General features: G+C 43.9%; 1 protein-coding gene across 7 annotated transcripts in view; it reads right to left on the reverse strand.

Moving 5' to 3' along the window:
* The window catches only part of TTC39C (tetratricopeptide repeat domain 39C), a 140,632-nt gene that overhangs the window by 13,391 nt on the left and 109,192 nt on the right, over positions 1-18,049 (reverse strand). For 6 of the 7 annotated variants that reach the window (XM_065533987.2, XM_005587019.5, XM_074022715.1 and 3 more), the window contains 2 exons: positions 5,053-5,146; positions 1,528-1,635 (listed from right to left, as the gene is read on the reverse strand). In XM_065533987.2, the coding sequence (XP_065390059.1) occupies positions 1,528-1,635; positions 5,053-5,146 (202 nt within the window). Of the gene's footprint in view, positions 1-1,527; positions 1,636-5,052; positions 5,148-5,939; positions 6,128-18,049 lie in introns of those variants that run through there. The other variant, XM_015440093.4, reaches the window with a different exon arrangement.

Genomic DNA, 18,049 nt, shown 5'->3' on the forward strand with positions numbered 1-18,049 from the left:
AGTCACTCAACAAATAGCTGCTACTTTCATCTGAGATGTCTTCAAATTCTATACAACAACCCTTTAAGTGTGAGGCACAGCATATTATCCAGGATATGAAAAATAAGCTTATTCAAACATCAGGGACAGAGCCATGAGATCACACCTGTCAACAGGGACTGCAATGAGGAATATGGACACAAGCGGGCTTTGCACTGATGCTAATGGACCGATGCAATTTTATAGGGAATTTAAGATATCCAGAATATACTTATTGGTCAATGTTAATCAATTCTATCTTATTTTAAATATATCAGTTAAGAGGGCAGAATGGAAGTGGAAGATGGTTCATTAAATCTGAACGTTAAGAATAAGAAGATATTGAAAATAATGATTGGATTAGTCTTCAATTTTAAGTAAAAGAACCACTGATGTGGCTGCATGAGGAGGGTTCATTACATACACCAGAAATGGCTTACATGAAGTTGCTTAAAGGCAGAAAATGTACAACCTCTCGGCTTTCTTCAATTCCACACCTCTACAATTCTTAATCACACGGCCCTTTAGGTATTGAAGGATGCAGACAACTACTTTGGCCACCAGGTGACAGCACATCTCTATCTCCTCATACAAGGGCAAAAAAACCCTTATTCAAAACAGAATACAGGTGTTAATAACGATATGCAGTGTAAATACCTTGCATCTGAAATATCACACTGTAAATACAATAAGGTTAGGAGGTAAAACAAGGTTGGAGCAGATGACTCTGACCTATGCAACTCTGTAACCAGGGCACTAACCAAACAAAAATATTAACACAGGTCAGGCTCTGTGGCTCATGCCTGTAATCCCAGTGCTTTGGGAGGCTGAGGCAGGAGGATTGCTTCAGGCCAGGAGTTAGAGATTGGCCTGGGCAACATAGCAAGACCTTGTTGCTACAAATTTTTTTTTTTAATTGGCCGGGCATGGTGAGGCACGCCTGTAGTTCCAGCTACTGTGGAGGCTGAGGCAGGAGGATCACTTGAGCCTGGAGGATCACTTGAGGCTATAGTGAGCTATGATCAGACCACTGCACTTCATTCAACCCTGAGAAGAAGAGCAAGACCCAGAATAATAATTAAAAAATTAACACAATGAAAAAAAAGCCTGTTGAATTCTTAAAAATTCTTCAGAATCCCAATAAAAAACACAGCATATTAAGTAAAGGGATAGAGACAGGTTGAGGCAATTTAGGGCAAAATGTACAATAACCGGGAAGACCTCACAATATGCATTTCCAAGACAGAAGACAGGACCAAACCAGGCCCAGAGGGGAAGTGTGTGGTGAAGGCGCACCCTGGGCGCTACTGAGTTTCTGGGTGCTCACCTGGGTCAGTGAACACAGTATTCTAGCACTATTTACTTGGTTGCACAAAACATTAACATGCTGGGGAAAGCTGTGGAAGGGCATACCTCTTGCTTCCTCCTGCCATCATTCCCCCATCTGTCCACGTGAGGCGAGCTAATTCACGACAGAGAGAGCACACCGAGGGACCATGGGCGACTCACCTGCAGTCAAGTAGGCATAATAGCACTGGGACCACCTGGACTCATTTTTTAGCCTCTCAAAGGAATCAAATGCATCCTTGAAATTGAGCTCTATCATGCTGCACCAACCTATGGAAGAAATATTTTTAGCACATGACCCTAAAGTACTGAGCTTTATGACCCGTATTTAAGCCACGAGTCTCTTGATATTGTCATCATTCTCTGTGCATGTTCTATGAAATGTGTAAAAAACCTTAACCTGAAAACCTAAGAAATTATTTTTCCCCTTAAATCCTTTCAATGTAAAGTTTGAATTAGACAAGGCACTTAGGTTTGAGTCAGACAACCAATAAAATAGCACAGAACACCATGGCATAAAGATTTCTAGAAAGACACTCCAATTTACATCCTAACAGTTGTGAGGTTAACCCAAGTACAGAAGTACTGCTCCAAGAGTACACACAGGTGCAATAAGAAACAGTGGAAGCAACACTATTCGATTATGTACTTAATGACTACTACTCATTCTTTTTTTTTTTTTTTTTTTTTTTTTTTTTTGAGACAGAGTCTTGCTCTGTCGCCCAGGTTGAAGTGCAATGGTGTGATCTCGGCTCACTGCTCCCTGGGTTCAAGCAATTCTCCTGCCTCAGCCTCCCAAGTAGCTGGGATTACAAGCACCTGTCACCATGCCCGGCTAATTTTTGTATTTTTAGTAGAGGTGAGGTTTCGCCATGTTGACCAGGCTGGTCTTGAACTCCCGACCTCAAGTATCTGCCTGCCTCAGCCTCCCAAAGTGCTGGGATTACAGGTGTGAGCCACCGTGCTCAGCCTACTCATTCTCAAAACCTTGTAAGATCTAGAGCACAAGCCAATGAGAAAATAGGCATTTCCCTACCTTCCCTCAGCACACTGGGAGCGAAAGGCCCACCTTCCTGGATCAAAACAGTTAGGCAGGCATTCTAGTAAGCAACTGCAGCAACTAAAATGTAAAGGATTTTATTCCCACTTTTCATCACGGTGTCCCCCATCTCCTGAGCCCGTAATGTGTGCCAGTGCTGTGGTAGGCACTTCACGTAATGCTCTCTAATCCTTATGACAACCTTGCAAAGGTGGCTAATAGTGTCCTTGTATTAGCAAGGACTAATCCTACGCCTGTAATCCCAGCACTTTGGGAGGCTGAGGTGGGAGGATCGCTTGAGCCCAAGAGATCTAGACCAGCCTGGGCAACATGGTGAAATCCCATCTCTATAAAAAATTAGCCAGGCGTGGTGGTGCATGCCTGTAATTCCAGTTACTTGGGAGACTGGGGTGGGAGGATCACCTGAGCCAGGGAGGTCTGGGCTGCAGTGAGCTGAGACTGTGCCACTGCACTCCAGCCTGGATGACAGAGTGAGACCCTGTCTTTAAAAAAAAAAATAACTAAGGTATCAAGAGGTATGTTACCTGCTGAAGCCATACAGCTAAGAAGGAAGGAAGAACTGTGGATCAAAATCCAACACACTTTCCTTTAGATGATACTGCCTCCATAAAAAAAATTCTGTTATCAAGTGCATCACTAAGTAATTGTATAAACTGAGACTTGCCATTTAAACTGTGGGAGGAAGAGTGGGTGAGATATACACTTCAGAAAATTCACTGTCAAATTCTATGGGATGTGATGTTGACATTGAGTAAAAATTTGGGCTCTTTTTTGAAACGGAGTCTTGCTCTGTCACCCAGGCTGGAGTGCAGTGGTGTGATCTCAGGTCACTGCAACCTCTGCCTCCTGGGTTCAAGCAATTCTCCTGCCTCAGCCTCCTGAGTAGCTGAGATTACAGGCACCCACCACCACACCTGGCTAATTTTTATATTTTTGGTAAAGATGGGGTTTTACCATGCTGACCTGGCTGGTCTCAAACTCCTGACTTTAATCGATCTGCCCCCCTCAGCCTCCCAAAGAGCTGGGATTACAGGCGTGAGCTACCGTGCCCGGTCTGGGCTGATTATTTTTATCCTAGCATAGATACCGGGGAAAGATTTGAATTAAATGCAAAATAGAGATGGAAGGAAGCACTGACTCAGGAATAAGTCAGGAATAATTCAGGAGTAAGTCAGAAATAACTCAGGAAAAAGTACTAACTCAAGCTTCTGAGCCTGAATCGGAAGCCCGAGTTACTACCACCTCCTGAGTTAACCTTCCTAAGGCCTGAGTTGGATGATTTCTAAGCTTCCTTCTGCTCTAACATCCTATCCTGTCATAGGCCTTGAAATGATGCACCAATAAAAGTCCATCAAAGCTAGAGTTTTTCATTCAAGTTCTTTGAAACACATTTCATTCTATATTATGGCTACTAAGCAGAGCCCCAGCAGAGTGTAGATGACACAGAAACACATTTTCCACTGGATTATACTTCATTTCCTCTTTTTAAACCACAACAGGCATTTAAAACGTAATATTGTTTATTGGGCAGTTCACAATCTTTTGGTTTTCAGTTTTCCTTAAAAGGATTCAGGAAGACAATTGTGTCCACAGCAGGCAAAGCAAGTGGCAGGCAGCACAGGGCCTGACCCCCCCAAACTGACAGGTGTCAGCTGCTTCCCCGAGCATTCTGTCTCCACTTCCCTGTCCCTCTGCAGAAAACTTTTTAAGTCTCAATTTCCCTTTGGAGTCTCGTCACTACCTCATCATTTCTCCTTTCTTTTTGTCTCTGTCATTCCTTTCTTATGTGCTACATTATGTGACCTTGTTGTATTAGCTAAGTGAAACTCTGAAAAGTCTGAGTCCCTTATTTAAAAATTTTTTTGTTTCAATTTCGAAGTTGTGTTTACTCTTCCCAGCACAATGGAGAAACTGTTACAGAGAAAGATTTTGCAATTACAAATGTAATAGGATCAGAGTTTCAGTGCAGTCAGCAAAGACCCATAGCAACAATTTTGGAGGAGAAGGGGGAAAATCTTAGGCAGATAAAGCCTTCCAGGTTTGTTTGTGACTGTCTCTCCAGTAAGGGAGAAGCAGAAGGTGGCAGCTAACATGTATGGAGGGCCTTCCGTGCCAGGTCCCCTGCATGAGGCTTCACATGTCATGTCATCTAAACCTGACAGCTGCTACAAGGGGAGGCACCTTAACTCCAATGGCAACTACGTGGCTAGGAAGGTTTGGGCAACTTGTCCAAGGTCTCAGAGCTAGTTGATGAAAAACATTGGGGCTTGAGTCCAACTATCTCCTGTCTCCTATTTTTCTTCTCAAGTGAACACTGGTGGGAAGGAGTAACAAAGAGCTTTGAATTCTAACGCACAGTCCAATAAGGTATTTCTGGTCATTTAATCAATTCATTTAACATCACCTATTATCCTAACATCAAAATGCTGTAAAGAAAAAGTGTTATAAAGAAGTAATGAGAATCAGAGAGAGAAGTATCATTGCATGTGCTATGGGAATAATTGAAGTCCTTCTTACTACAGAAGGCATCAAGCATTTTGCAGACACGCATCAAATGGCATGAAAGCTAAAACACTGCATTAATACTACTTCCTAAAAAAGAGGCTGGACAGACATTTCATATTTACCAATTTCATAGAGACAGACATGTTGAATTTCTCTCTGATCTACTGCAAGTTCCAAAGCAGTGTGGAAAGACGTCAAGGCACTGTTGATTTGACACTAAGGAGGAAAGGAAAACAGAATTATCGGCTAAGATCTGTCGATAACATTACAATCATCATAATTCAAAAGCATCTTTTTCCTTCATAGTTATTTTAAACAGGTTAAGCAGTATAGAAGACAGCGGTTTAAAGATTGCTAGGAAAATACTCCGATTTGCCCCCACACAGCTGTGAAATTAACCTAAGCACAGAGAACCTCTCCTTTGTCAGGTGGTAAGGGCTCAGCTGGCACCGCCTTCTCCTTCTGCATTCTCTCATACTTGCAGGATATGTTGGATTTTAATAGTTTGCTAATCTAGCTCCTTTTTACCACATAGGTGTGAAAAGGGAAGGGACTCTATTTCATCCCCCTGTGTGCACCCAGCCCTGGCCCAGAAGTCTCTCAATCACTACTGAGTGAATGCACGAAGCCACTCTCACTAGCCCGGTCCTCAGTGAGCCCTTCACCATACAGTTGACAGTTTGCTTCTATACCCTAGAATGCTGTTCTCCAATTGCTTCTGCTCATCAAATCTCCTCTCCCAACACTTCAGAAATTCTCTGAGGATCCAGATTACATTTCCAACATTTGCATTCACATAACACTGCCTGGGACCCAGCAAACTCTCAAATGTCGGCTCTACTTACTCCCAGTTAAACACATTTCATTTTTTACTCCACTGAAGATCTCGTTCAGGGTCTGCCAACAGATGCCACAAGTACCCGAGAGGAGCAGCTCAAAAGCATCACCAGGATTTGAAGGGTTAGTTTCATCTTAGATAGGCATTGAGAAATGCTAAATGTCATGTATCATTAATACATAAATCTTGAACACCCAGACGACCTGACAGCTTATTCTGAACGGTGCGTGCATTTTTTTCTTGCTCTGCTGGTGCCAGGGCTCCTCTCATCACTGCCCTACACTTGCAGGGAGGTGGACTTCCCTCCCCTGGGCTTCCAGGTGTGCCTCCTGCTGCTTCTCTATGCTTCCTCCCTCTCCAACACTCCCAACTGCCCCTTCTGTCCACAGCCAGCCAGGTGGGGCGGAAGGGTCCTGGAGGAGAAGCTGCAGGCCTCTCAGAGGACAGGTCCCCCACCCGCAGACCTGGGCTCCTTTCCTCGGCTCGTCACTGCAGGAGGCCTCGGGGAAACAAGGGCACTGATGAGTCAGCAGGTGATCCTCAGGACAGCCTGTGACTCAGGAACACTGTAAGCCACATGACTCATTAACCAAGGCCCAGCTGGATCAATAACTGCTCATGCCCCAAAGTAACACTCTCCTCTGTTGTCAGGAAGGTTGAAACCACAGCATTCAATCCATTATCACTGTTTATGAATGCTGACCAGGTAGCCACAGAAGACACGTACCACCGCATCCCTGATTCCTGTTCTCAGTAACTTAACGTCCACTTGGGGGAAACCTCACAGCAACGGGAATCGCCCATAGCTCGGAAGGCAGGCATTGACACTGACTGTTAGCACACAGCCCAAATACAAAACATCAGGGTTGAAAACAAGAAAAAGCAATCCTTTATGACGCAGGAATGTGTGCATGAGCGCGTGTGGAGGTATCTCGACACTCATGTCACACCCCACGTTTAATTTTTCCCTTTTGGGGTCAACAGTTCTTCTCCTGAATCAGATATGCACTCCATTTAGCATATTTATACAGAAACCACAGCATTACGGGTTCAGCTTTGCACACCTCTCTCACTTTGCTAAATTAATGACATAGTTCTCACATACAGAATGTTTCTAGATGGGGCATCACCACCGAGCCGTCCCCTGCTGTCCCCCACAGTACATGACAGTGCAATAGCACGCTGCCCTTCAGAGAACAGAAAATTAATCAGGAAACATTTACTGGGCAACCGCTATGTGCCAGGGACAGGCTCTGGAGATAAAAAGATGAGTCCAAACAAAGCTTTGAATCCCAGTAAAGGAAAAAGAAATCCAGGTAGTATTTCAATCAAATTATTTCTCTTAACCCTTTCAAACTCTCTGAGGTAGGCATGTATTAATTCCATTTGCAGATGAAGAAAGTAAAGTTCAAAGAAGTTAAGGAGCTTGGTCATGGTCAACAAGGTAACAACTGACTAGTAATCAAAATTCTGCCTCAACTGCCTCTAAAGTGTGCTTTCTTCGGGGAGCGTGTACGCAGACATGGTTGGGGAGCGTGTACGCAGACGTGGTTGGGGAGTGTGTACGCAGACGTGGTTGGGGAGCGTGTACGCAGACGTGGTTAACTCAAGGATCCTGAGATGTGAGAGACTATCCTGGATTAGCCAGGTTGGCCCTAAATACAATCACATGTATCCTTCAAAGTGACACACATAGGAGAGAAGGGGACACTGTCAACTGTGCAGGCAGAGCCTGGAGTGATGCTGCCACAAGTCAAGGAAGGCCAGCAGCCACCAGAGGCTGGAAGAGGCAAGGCAGGGTTCTCCCCGCAGCCTCCAGAAGGCGTGAAAGCACTGACTGAGGCCAGGCTGTGGAGCTCAATGGCATTACGCCGAGAGTAAGCAGAACTACAGAATTCATTCTAGTTCTATCCTGATCACTGAGTGAGGAATTATGACGAACAACCATTAGCACAGTTGAAATAGATTTTCCCTTATTTCTCATATATATATATAATTTAAAGACAGGGTCTAGCTCTGCCTCCCAGGCTGGAGTGCAGTGGTGCATTCATGGCTCACTGCTGCCTCAATCTCCCAGGCTCAAGCAATACTCCCATCTCAACCTCCTAAGTAGCTGGGACTACGGGCATGCGCAGCTGTATATGGCTAAAGTTTTTTTTTAATTTATATTTTGTAGACCCGGGTCTCACTACATTGCCCAGGCTGGTCCCAAACTCCTGGGCTCAGGTGATCCTCCCACCTCGGCTTCCCAAAGTCCTGGGATTACAAGCATAAGCCACCATGCCCATTCTCACTAAAAAAATTTAAAAGAAAAAAATGATCTGTGAGTTTTTTTTTTTTTTTTTTTTTTTTTTTTTTTTTTGAGACAAAGTCTCGCTCTGTCGCCCAGGCTGCAGTCAGCGGCGTGATCTCGGCTCACTGCAACCTCCGCCTCCTAGGTTCAAGCGATTCTCCTGCCTCAGCCTCCCGAGTAGCTGGGACTACAGGCATGCACCACTGCGCCAGGCTAATTTTTATATTTTTACTAGAGATGGGGTTTCACCACATTGGCCAGGCTGGTCTCAAACACCTGACCTTGTGACCCGCCCACCTTGGCCTCACAAAGTGCTGGGATTACAGGTGTGAGCCCCCGTGCCCAGCCCATGGTGGATATCTTAATTTGTCATCATAAAAACTCTCACAGAGGCTGGGCGTGGTGGCTCACGAGGTCAGGAGATTGACACCAGCCTGGCTAACATGGTGAAACCCCATCTCTACTAAAAATACAAAAAATTAGCCGGGTGTGGTGGCACGTGTCTGTAGTCCCAGCTACTCAGGAGGCTGAGGCAGGAGAATCACTTGAACCTGAGAGGTGGAGGTTGCAGTGAGCCAAGATCGCGCCACTGCACTCCAGCCTGGGTGACAGAGCGAGACTTTGTCTCAAAAAAAAATAAGTCTTCTCTAGTCCACCATGGACCAGAGAAAGAATTATCTTCAACTGGATACTTGATTCACAGTTCAATTTTAAAGAAATACAGATACTCTGACCTCAAAAGCATTTGCTTTAAAATGGGCTGGTATAAAAAGCCACTAGGCCAGGACTGACTTAGTGCCATCTAGGCTTTTGCCTCATTAATTATACCTGGACACACTGTGTCACAAAAACCACTCCAAGCCTCAGTTTCCTCACTAGTAAAATGAGAAACAATATTGGCTAGCTGTATCTGCTTCCAGCAAAAGCCGGGAAGAACACAAAGCACAAACCTTTGCCAAATTAAGTAGGGCATATTTATTGACAAATTCACATCAGCATAATCTGCTGCCATGGCATTGTTACTAAAGATGGAGCATATTTTTCCAGTTATTCGAGCCTGTCCTCTTACCGGTATATTCCTAGATATTTTCTAGTTCTTCTAGCAACTCTAAAAGGTATTCATTGCCCCATTTTATTCTCTAAGTGAGTGTTGCTGGTATGTGGGAAAACTCCGGGTTTTGGCAAGTTGATTTTGTGTATGACACAATATCATCCTCTTAGGAGTTCTCTCTCATATATATATATATATTTAATTTCCTTGGATTTTCCATGGAGGCATTAAAATAATTTGCAAGTGACAGTACTGTCTCTTCTTCCAGAACAAATTTGTTTGTTAATTGGCTAGAAGCACCAGTTAAAATACTGAATTATAACAGCACGCTGCATTGCTGTCTTTAATGAGGCCACCATTAAATATGGTTTCACCATTAAATAGGGCTTGCTGCAAGTAGATGCCATTTTTTACTAAATAAGAAATTTCCTTCCCATTTATACCTTACTAACAGTTTTTTTAAAAAATTTGGACCGAGTAGTACATTTTATTAAATGCCATTGATAGGACCGTATGGTTTTATCAATTATATTTCCTTAATGCAGGGAATAACAGGAACACATTACCTGCGGCTGAACCACACTGCCTTTTTGGAATAAGTCCTACCAGGTCATAGTATAGCATTTTAAAATTACAATGTTGGATTTAATTTGCTATCATTTAAATTTTTTTTTTTTTTTTTAGACAGAGTCTTACTCTGTTGCGCAGGCTTGAGCGCAGAGGCGTGATCTCGGCTCAGCTCACTGCAATCTCTGCCTCCTGGGTTCAAGTGATTCCCGTGCCTTACCCTCCTGATTAGCTGGGATTACAGGTGTGCACCACCAGACCCTGCTAATTTTTTGGATTTTTACTAGAGACAGGGTTTCACCATGTTGGCCAGGCTGGTCTTGAACTCCCGACCTCAGGTGATCCGCCTGCTTCAGCCTGCCAAAGTGCTGGGATTACGGGCATGAGCCACTGCATCCGGCTTGTTTAGAATTTCGATATTGGGAATGCATGACCAAACATTTTTCATTCAGTGCTTTACTCTTTGGTTATCAGGATAATGCTAGACTTGCAGAACCAGCTGCAAATATTTTCATATTTCCTGTGCTCTGAACTGTATAAATAACTAGTTCACTTTCTAAAGCCATGCGTTTCAACTGAATAATGTTTAAATCGCCATAATTTAAAATTTTTCTTAATGGCCACACAGTGTAACAAAGAATATTAGACTTTAGACAATATTACCCAATTCTAGCACCAACTTTATAATCAACACAAGTTTGAACCTTAGAAAATAATTTGCTTTGTTTATATTCTCAGGGGGTGTTGAAATTTTGTTTAATTTTTAAGTTTCTTTAATTATTATTATTATTATAAAAACAGGGTCTTGCTCTGTCACCCAGGCTGGAGTGCCTTGAACTTTTGGGCTCAAGCAATCCTCCCACCTCAGCCTCCTGAGTAGCTGGGACTATGTGTGCACACCACGAATCTGGCTAATTTTTAACTTTTTGTGGTATTTTTTTTTTTTTTTTTGTAGAGACGGGGGTCTTGCTATGTTTCTCAGGCTGTTCTCAAACTCCTGGCCTCAGGCAGTCCTCCTGTGTTGGCCTCTCAAAGCACCGGGATTACAGGCATGAGCCACAGCACCCAGCTGGGATGTTGAAATAAATTTCATTTAAGTATAATACTCTTAGGAAAGGTACCTTGTCTTTAAAAATAAGTGTCACCTGTTAATAGTGGTGGGAAATAATCCACAATATTGTTTTCCAACATTCTGAACACACACTCACAGTAAATGGCAATTAAGTCTCCTACCAATTGTTTCAGACTCACTAGGAGAAATGCCAGATTTTATCCAACAGGCATAATTAAGATCTGTTTAAGATCCTATCATAAATACACAAGAATGTACTCTTGCCTAATATCCAAACAAACACATGCATGTTCTGTGGCAAGAGAAGGGACAAAGAGAAATAAACCATGTACTATAAAAGGATGGAGCAACTACAGGTGACATTTTCCACACAATTAAAAAATTCAAGCTATTATTGATATTTCCATACTAATGTACTTTTAAAGCCCTATATAAAGATCTCAACATATAAACACGAAGATACAAAAAAGTCTGAATGATTCTCAGAGTCAACACATGAAGCCTGGGGTCTACTAATGTTCCCTATTGTTCTATTGAAAAATGCTCACCAGCAATACCTAACTGAGAGGACTTGCTGAACTCAGCTGCCCAGCAAAAGGTTCCATGTCTAGAGTTGCGAAAAGAGTAGAAATGGAAACAAGCCCTAGTTCTTTTGGGGATTTGGCTCAGACTATATTGTCAAACGGATGTCAAGTTCCAGCCCTCCCCGAATCTGTAACACAAGATTCTGCTTCCCAAGCGAGCAGTTTCCTTTTGTGCCATCTCCAAATCATATTTAATGTTAAATGACAAAAAGCTCACACGCGCAAAGGTTTCAGTTCAGAGCCCTGTCTGCTGGTGTTAAGATAATGTTGGTGTCACTTCCATCTGTTGGGTTAAACATCGGACAAGAGGTGACTGTTGCAGGGACAAATCACAGAACACAATAGTCCCTTCTTCCCTAATTCTATAGCTTTGATGTGCATTTGCCTTTGAGAATGTTCAAATCTGTTAGATAAATAAGTTTGCAGTTTGTAAAACATAAGCACATTCTATTTTAAGACGTTTTAAGCAACTAGTAAGTAAAAAGCCTGTTAGAGCCTAAGCAACATGGTGAAACCCCATCTCTACAAAAACACAAAAAATTAGGTGGGTTTGGTGGCACATGCCTGTAGCCCCACCTTCTTGGGAGGCTGTGGTGGGAGGATCGCTTGAGCCCAGGAGGTCGAATCTGCAATGAGCCGTGATTGCACCACTGCACTCCCACCTGGGTGGCAGAGGGAGACCCTGTCTCAAAAACAAAAGTTTGTTAGTGTATTAGTCTATTTTCATACTGCTTATAAAGAAATACCTGAGACTGGATAATTTATGAAAAAAGAGAAGTTTAATGGACTCACAGGTCCACATGGCTGGGGAGGCCTTGCATCATGGCAGAAGGTGGAGGAGGAGCAAAGGCACGTCTTACATGGTGGCAGGCAAGAGAAGTGCAGAGCAAAGGAGGGGAAAAGCTCCTTACAAAACTGTCAGCTCTCATGAGAACTCACTCACTATCATGAGAACAGGATGGGGGAAACCGCCTCCCTGATTCAATTATCTCCACCTGGCCCCTCCCATGACACATGGGGACTATGAGAACTACAATTCAAGATGAAATTTGGGTGCAGACACAGCCAAAACATATCAGTTAGAATAGCAAAATTCATGGGATATATTTAGAATAAAAGAAGCACTCAGCAAGTAGAGTGTGCATATGGATGTGTGTGTGTGTACGTGTGTGTGTTAATGAGAGAAGGATGAAAGGCCTAAGAGATATTTAATATTCATGAGGCATTTGGGAACTAACTATGCATGAGATTAAATATACAAACAACACTAAATATTTAGCATACTAAATATACATGAAACTTAATATTCATGAGGTCTTAATTTGACCATCCACTGGTGACACCCATTCAGGCACCAGGTATCCTCTGCCCAGCAAAACACCAATAAAACTCATGGCTGGGTCAGGCGCAGTGGCCCACACCTGTAATCCCAGCACTTTGGGACACTGAGGCAGGCATATCACTTGAGGTCAGGAGATCAAGACCAGCCTGGCCAACATGGTGAAACCCTGTCTCTACTAAAAACACAAAAATCAGCCAGGCGTGGTGGCATGCACCTGTAATCACAGCTCCTCAGGAGGCTGAAGCAGGAGAATTGCTTGAACCCAGGAGGTGGAGGTTGCAGTGAGCCGAGATAGTGCCACTGCACTGGGCCACAGAACCAGACTCCATCTCAAAACAAAACAAAACAAAACAAAACAACCCATGGATGTCCATCAGTCTACTGCACTATGGCCAGGTGTACTCATCCCCATGGGTCTCTCTGATCAATTATGTGCCACAGCCCAGGATGCCCTCCACCTGCAGGCCCCCTCTCTCAAACACAACGCTGGTCCTTCTAACCACATGTCAGTGAGGAAGAGGGATGTGCAGAGGAAGGGAGGGGAGGACACTGCATGTTGCACACCCCAGCACCCAGGTTGCACAGTCCTCCCACCCACCCAGCCTGCAGCCTCTCCTGAGAGCACTAACTGATGCTTTCTCTTTCCCCAGGCTATTCACTGAGCGATTTACATCAATTCAGTAAACTGCGTGATTCCAGCCCATTTTAATATGGTGTGAGAATCTTTCTGTTCTGAGACCTCTGGAAGAACATGTAGGTGGTGTGCTTGGAGGTGACCAGGGCACCGATGGCATCTGCATAAAAAGGGAGTGAAACGTCCAGTTGCCCGTGGCGAGACACTAATTGGCACTGGTTGTCAACCATTAGGGACTGAATTGTGTCCCTCCAAATTCATGTTAAAGTCCTAAGCCCTACATCAGAATGTGACCTTATTTGGAAACAGGGTTGTTGAAGATGTGATGAGTTAGGTTTAGATGAGGTCACACTGGAGTAGGGTGGGTCCTCATGCACTCATAAAGGGGGAAAATGCAGACACAGAGGCCAGCGCAAAGAGAGAACACCATGCAGAGGTGGAGGCAGAGACGGGGCGACGTTTCTACAGGCCAGGACATGGCAAAGCTTGCCAGCAAGCCCCAGAAGCCAGGAGAGACGAATGGAACAGGTTCTCCCTCACAGCCCTCAGAGGAGCTAATTCTGCTGACTCTAATTTTGGACATCTAGCCCAGAGCTGCGGGACAATACACTTTTGTTGTTTAAGTCCCCAGTTTGTGATACTTTGTTACGGCAGCCATAGGAAACCAAGACACCAACTGTCAGGGGTGTCCCTTCTTTGGGGATCCATTCACCTCCGTCCACCATCACCTATGTGGTGGCATGGAAGTGTCTTTCTCCGGTGTAAGGGCAAGGGTGAGCACCTGTCCAGCGAGGCAAGTCACAGTGCTCCCCACATCCCACTCAGAAGCCACCCCAGGAGTTCTCACAGGTGATGAAGGTGGGCCAGTGTGGTGCCTGCCTACAAGTGTGTGTGCGTGTGTATGTGTATGTGCAGGCGTGTGTGTGCACGCATAGGTATTTCATATATGCATGCCTATTTCCCTCTTAGGTTGGCAAATTATAACAGAAATTTGTATAAATACCCGATCACCAGCCATAAAGATTTTAGTAATTTTCCATATGTACCAACAGTTTGTAAAGGGTCAATTTCCCTATATCTTTTATTCACACTGAATGTTTTCAGTATTAGCCAACCATTTCTCCATGTTGTTTTAACTGGCATTTCCTGGATTTTTGCGAGGTTCACATGTTACTGGCCATGTGTATACCTTATTTCCTGACTACCCAGCTTAGGTGTTTTGGCATTTTTCTTTTTCTGTGCTTTTATTTATTATCCTTCCATTATGTCCTAATTTTGAAAGAACTCTTTCTACATTAAAGATGCTAACCTTTAGTAGGTTAGCATCCAGGGTTTCTTTTTTTTTCTTTTTTTGAACTTTATAATATTTTTACAATACAGAAGTTTATTTTTATGTCAATTCTATCAATCTTTTGATCAATTTATGATCAATTTTATCCATCTTTTTCTTAATATGCTTTGATTTTAGAGTTATGTTTAGAAAGTCCTTGATGGGGGAGATGGAGCTTTTACTACTACTGGGGATGTGGAATTCACGAAATTTGCATAATTAGGGAGCTGTTTCCACATGCCATAAATATGGCTGCTCCCATTCTGACAAGAGTCCAGGAGCTATAGAAACATAACCATCATCACAGCACAACTGAGAGGAAAAGAACGAGAGACTGTACTTTGTATTCATCCATCACACACACATGCACAGTCACACACACCACACATACACACCCTGCTCTAAGCACTGGGCACTGGTCTAGGCATCTGAGATACAGCAGTGGCCCAAACCAAGTCTCTGTCCTCATGGATCTTATGTTCTCATTCTAACGGGGAGGGGCAGACAATAAACAAATAAGGAAAGCCCTTTATGCAGTGTCCCGAGACAAGTCTCTGGGTAGGGATGAGGTGGCTGGTCTCCCTGAGAGGTGACTCTGAACAAACTCAAGGAAGTGAGGTACTGGTGAAAGCAGGTATCACAGGTAAAAATGTCCTAGGCAGGGCCCAGAAAGCACAAAGGCCCCGAGGCAGCCCTGTGCCCTGGGCGTTTAAGGAAGGCAGGGGTGGAGTGGGGATGGCCATAGTGGGTGGGCGACGAGGCTGCAGAGGCAACAGACGGTCAGTTCATGCAGGCCCTGATGACCATTATAAGAATGTGGGATTTGGAGCTGGGTGCAGTGGCCCATACCTATAATCCAGCACTTTGGGAGGCCAAGGTGGGTGGCTCATTTGAGGTCAAGAGTTCAAGACCAGCCTGGCCAGCATGGTGAAACCCAGTGTCTACTAAAAATACAAAAATTCGCCAGGTGTGGTGACAAGTGCCTGTAATTCCAGCTACTCGAGAGGCTGAGGCAGGAGAATCGCCTGAACCTAGAAGGTGGAGGTTGCAAGGAGCTGAGATGACACCACTGCACTCCAGTCTAGGTGACAGAACGAGACTCCACCTCAAAAAAAAAAAAAAAAAAAAAAAAAGTGATTTTGGGATTTCGCACTGAATGGGAAGGGAAGTTATTTAAGGGTTTTGTACAGAGACATGATGTAATGTAACCTAAATTTTACTAATGAAGTTACTTTGACAGATATGTTAGAACACACTGCAGGGCAAGAAGAGCAAAAGCAGGGAGTCAGGATGATGTGACCGTCCAGGAGAAAAACAGCGTTGGCTGAGACTGGGGCAGGAGGAGGGGCAGGTGGGAAGGGCAGAAAGAAGTGGCCTCTGAAATTCCTAATTCATTCATAAAACTCCATATAGTATAAGAAAGTGACTCTGAATGTGAACATCACATGTGAAAGAGATACATACAGCAGACAAAAGCTGATGCTGACCTTGAAATATATGCCCTATAGGAGACAAGGCAGGGGAGTTCAGTGAGTTTCCAAGAACCAGACCACCTGCGAGCTGTTTGTTACTGCTGGCTATGCAGACCAATGGCAGATAAGTAAATTACACACAGATTTTCATACCACAAGGATGTTCCGCATGTCTCCATTTGTCCTTTCATGGTTTGTATAAATAATTTCCAACAAGAACACCTCCAGTGCCTACTGTGAATGACTGTTTAGAAGACACAGATCCCCACCTGATAATTATAGTCAATAGTCAGGTATTGAGCAAATGTAAATAGTATATATTTCTGGAACGCAAGATGTCTATCTGTACCTTGACGTACTTTTGAACTTCACCACATTCTCAAATGAATATGACTTATTTAGACAGAATGAGGCAGCTGGAAATTAACATTCTGATGTGGAGCAAGGAGAGGCTAAGTAAAGAGCCTTTTTTTCTTTTTCTTTTTTTTTCCCAGACAGGGTCTCACTCTGTTGCTCAGGCTGGAGTGCAGTGGCGCGATCACGGCTCACTGCAACCTCTGCCTCCTAGACTCCAGGGATCCTCCCACCTCAGCCCCCCAAGTAGGTGGCACTATGTGCACACAACACCTGGTTAACTTTTGTATTTTTTGTAGAGACAGGGTTTTGCCATGTTGCCCAGGCTGGTCTCGAACTCCTCCCACCCGGCCCTCCCAAAGTGGTGGGATTACAGGCGTGAGCCACCACACTGGCCTAGGTAAAGAGCCTTTCAGCAAAGCTGCTTTAATAAGCTTATCCTGGTCTCATCATCCTAATCAGAGGGGCCAAAACATGTGGGGTGCTCTTAACCCTGTGCCTGGTAAGAGGGCAAACCTTCCTCCTTGGCCAGGAGTACAATCTCCAGGCCTCACTGAAGGCCACATAGCCTTTGAGGTGGAGCCCAAACGGGAACCTGCTCAGTCTGACTCCAGAGCCAGCACTGTGGACCTCCCCGTTCCACGGCCTCCTCAACCTAAGGACGGGCCCCACCTCTCCAGTCGTCTCCACCCACAGCAACCACCCATTCACTTGGCGCTTTCTTTTTCTTGCTTTTTAGTATATGCACAACGCTTTCTTCATAATTGAATTGCATGTTTCTTGTGGGCAGGGAATTTTCATCCCCAGAAGGCCTTTCACAGCATAGCCAATAAATACTTGATTATGTACAAATAATGGATAGAGTAGTTATGTTTTCAGCATCTCCACATGAATGAATAGCAATCCCCTTGAAAAATGAGTTATGCAACTGAATCCACCACTAATGGTAGAGGAAATGAAAAACGCACCAGTTACAAAATTTCCTTGGTCTCTCAACAGTTATGACAGGATTTTGACATTTGTGATGGAAAGGACTTCATAGTGGGATTTACAATTCAGACACGATTCTGTCCAGATAGGAAAGGAGCACTTGATGAACGAACCCTGTGCTTAGTGCTTTACCCTTCCCAGGCTGCACTATTGAAGGCTGACACCGTCTCCTAACGGGAAGTACTGCCTTCATTTTTACAGATGAGGATACAGGCTCAGAAAGCTGGGCTGGGCCAGTAAGTTGAAGACCCCATTTTGAGATGAGCCTGGTGCTCTCTCCACTATACCAAAATGCCTTTTAAAATGATGGGGAAAATGTATGTGAAACAGAGCAGTAAGTTGAAAAGAAATGTGCTTATGTTAAAGATGTTATCAAAGAATTAAAAATAACAGTGAAGAAGATAATGCAAAGAATTAACTCAGAAAAACAAATAATAGAAATACAGAATACACTAGTCTACAAACACAGCCACACAACTCCAATGGAGACAGCATTTCAAGACAAACAGATAAACCTAGAAAGCTGAGAAGATCTAATATGCATCAAGACTGGTATAAGAAACAAACCATACACTGAATATTTCCTAGACCT

The sequence above is a fragment of the Macaca fascicularis genome, chromosome 18 (genome assembly GCF_037993035.2).
Source record: "Macaca fascicularis isolate 582-1 chromosome 18, T2T-MFA8v1.1".
NCBI classification, from domain to species: domain Eukaryota; kingdom Metazoa; phylum Chordata; class Mammalia; order Primates; family Cercopithecidae; genus Macaca; species Macaca fascicularis.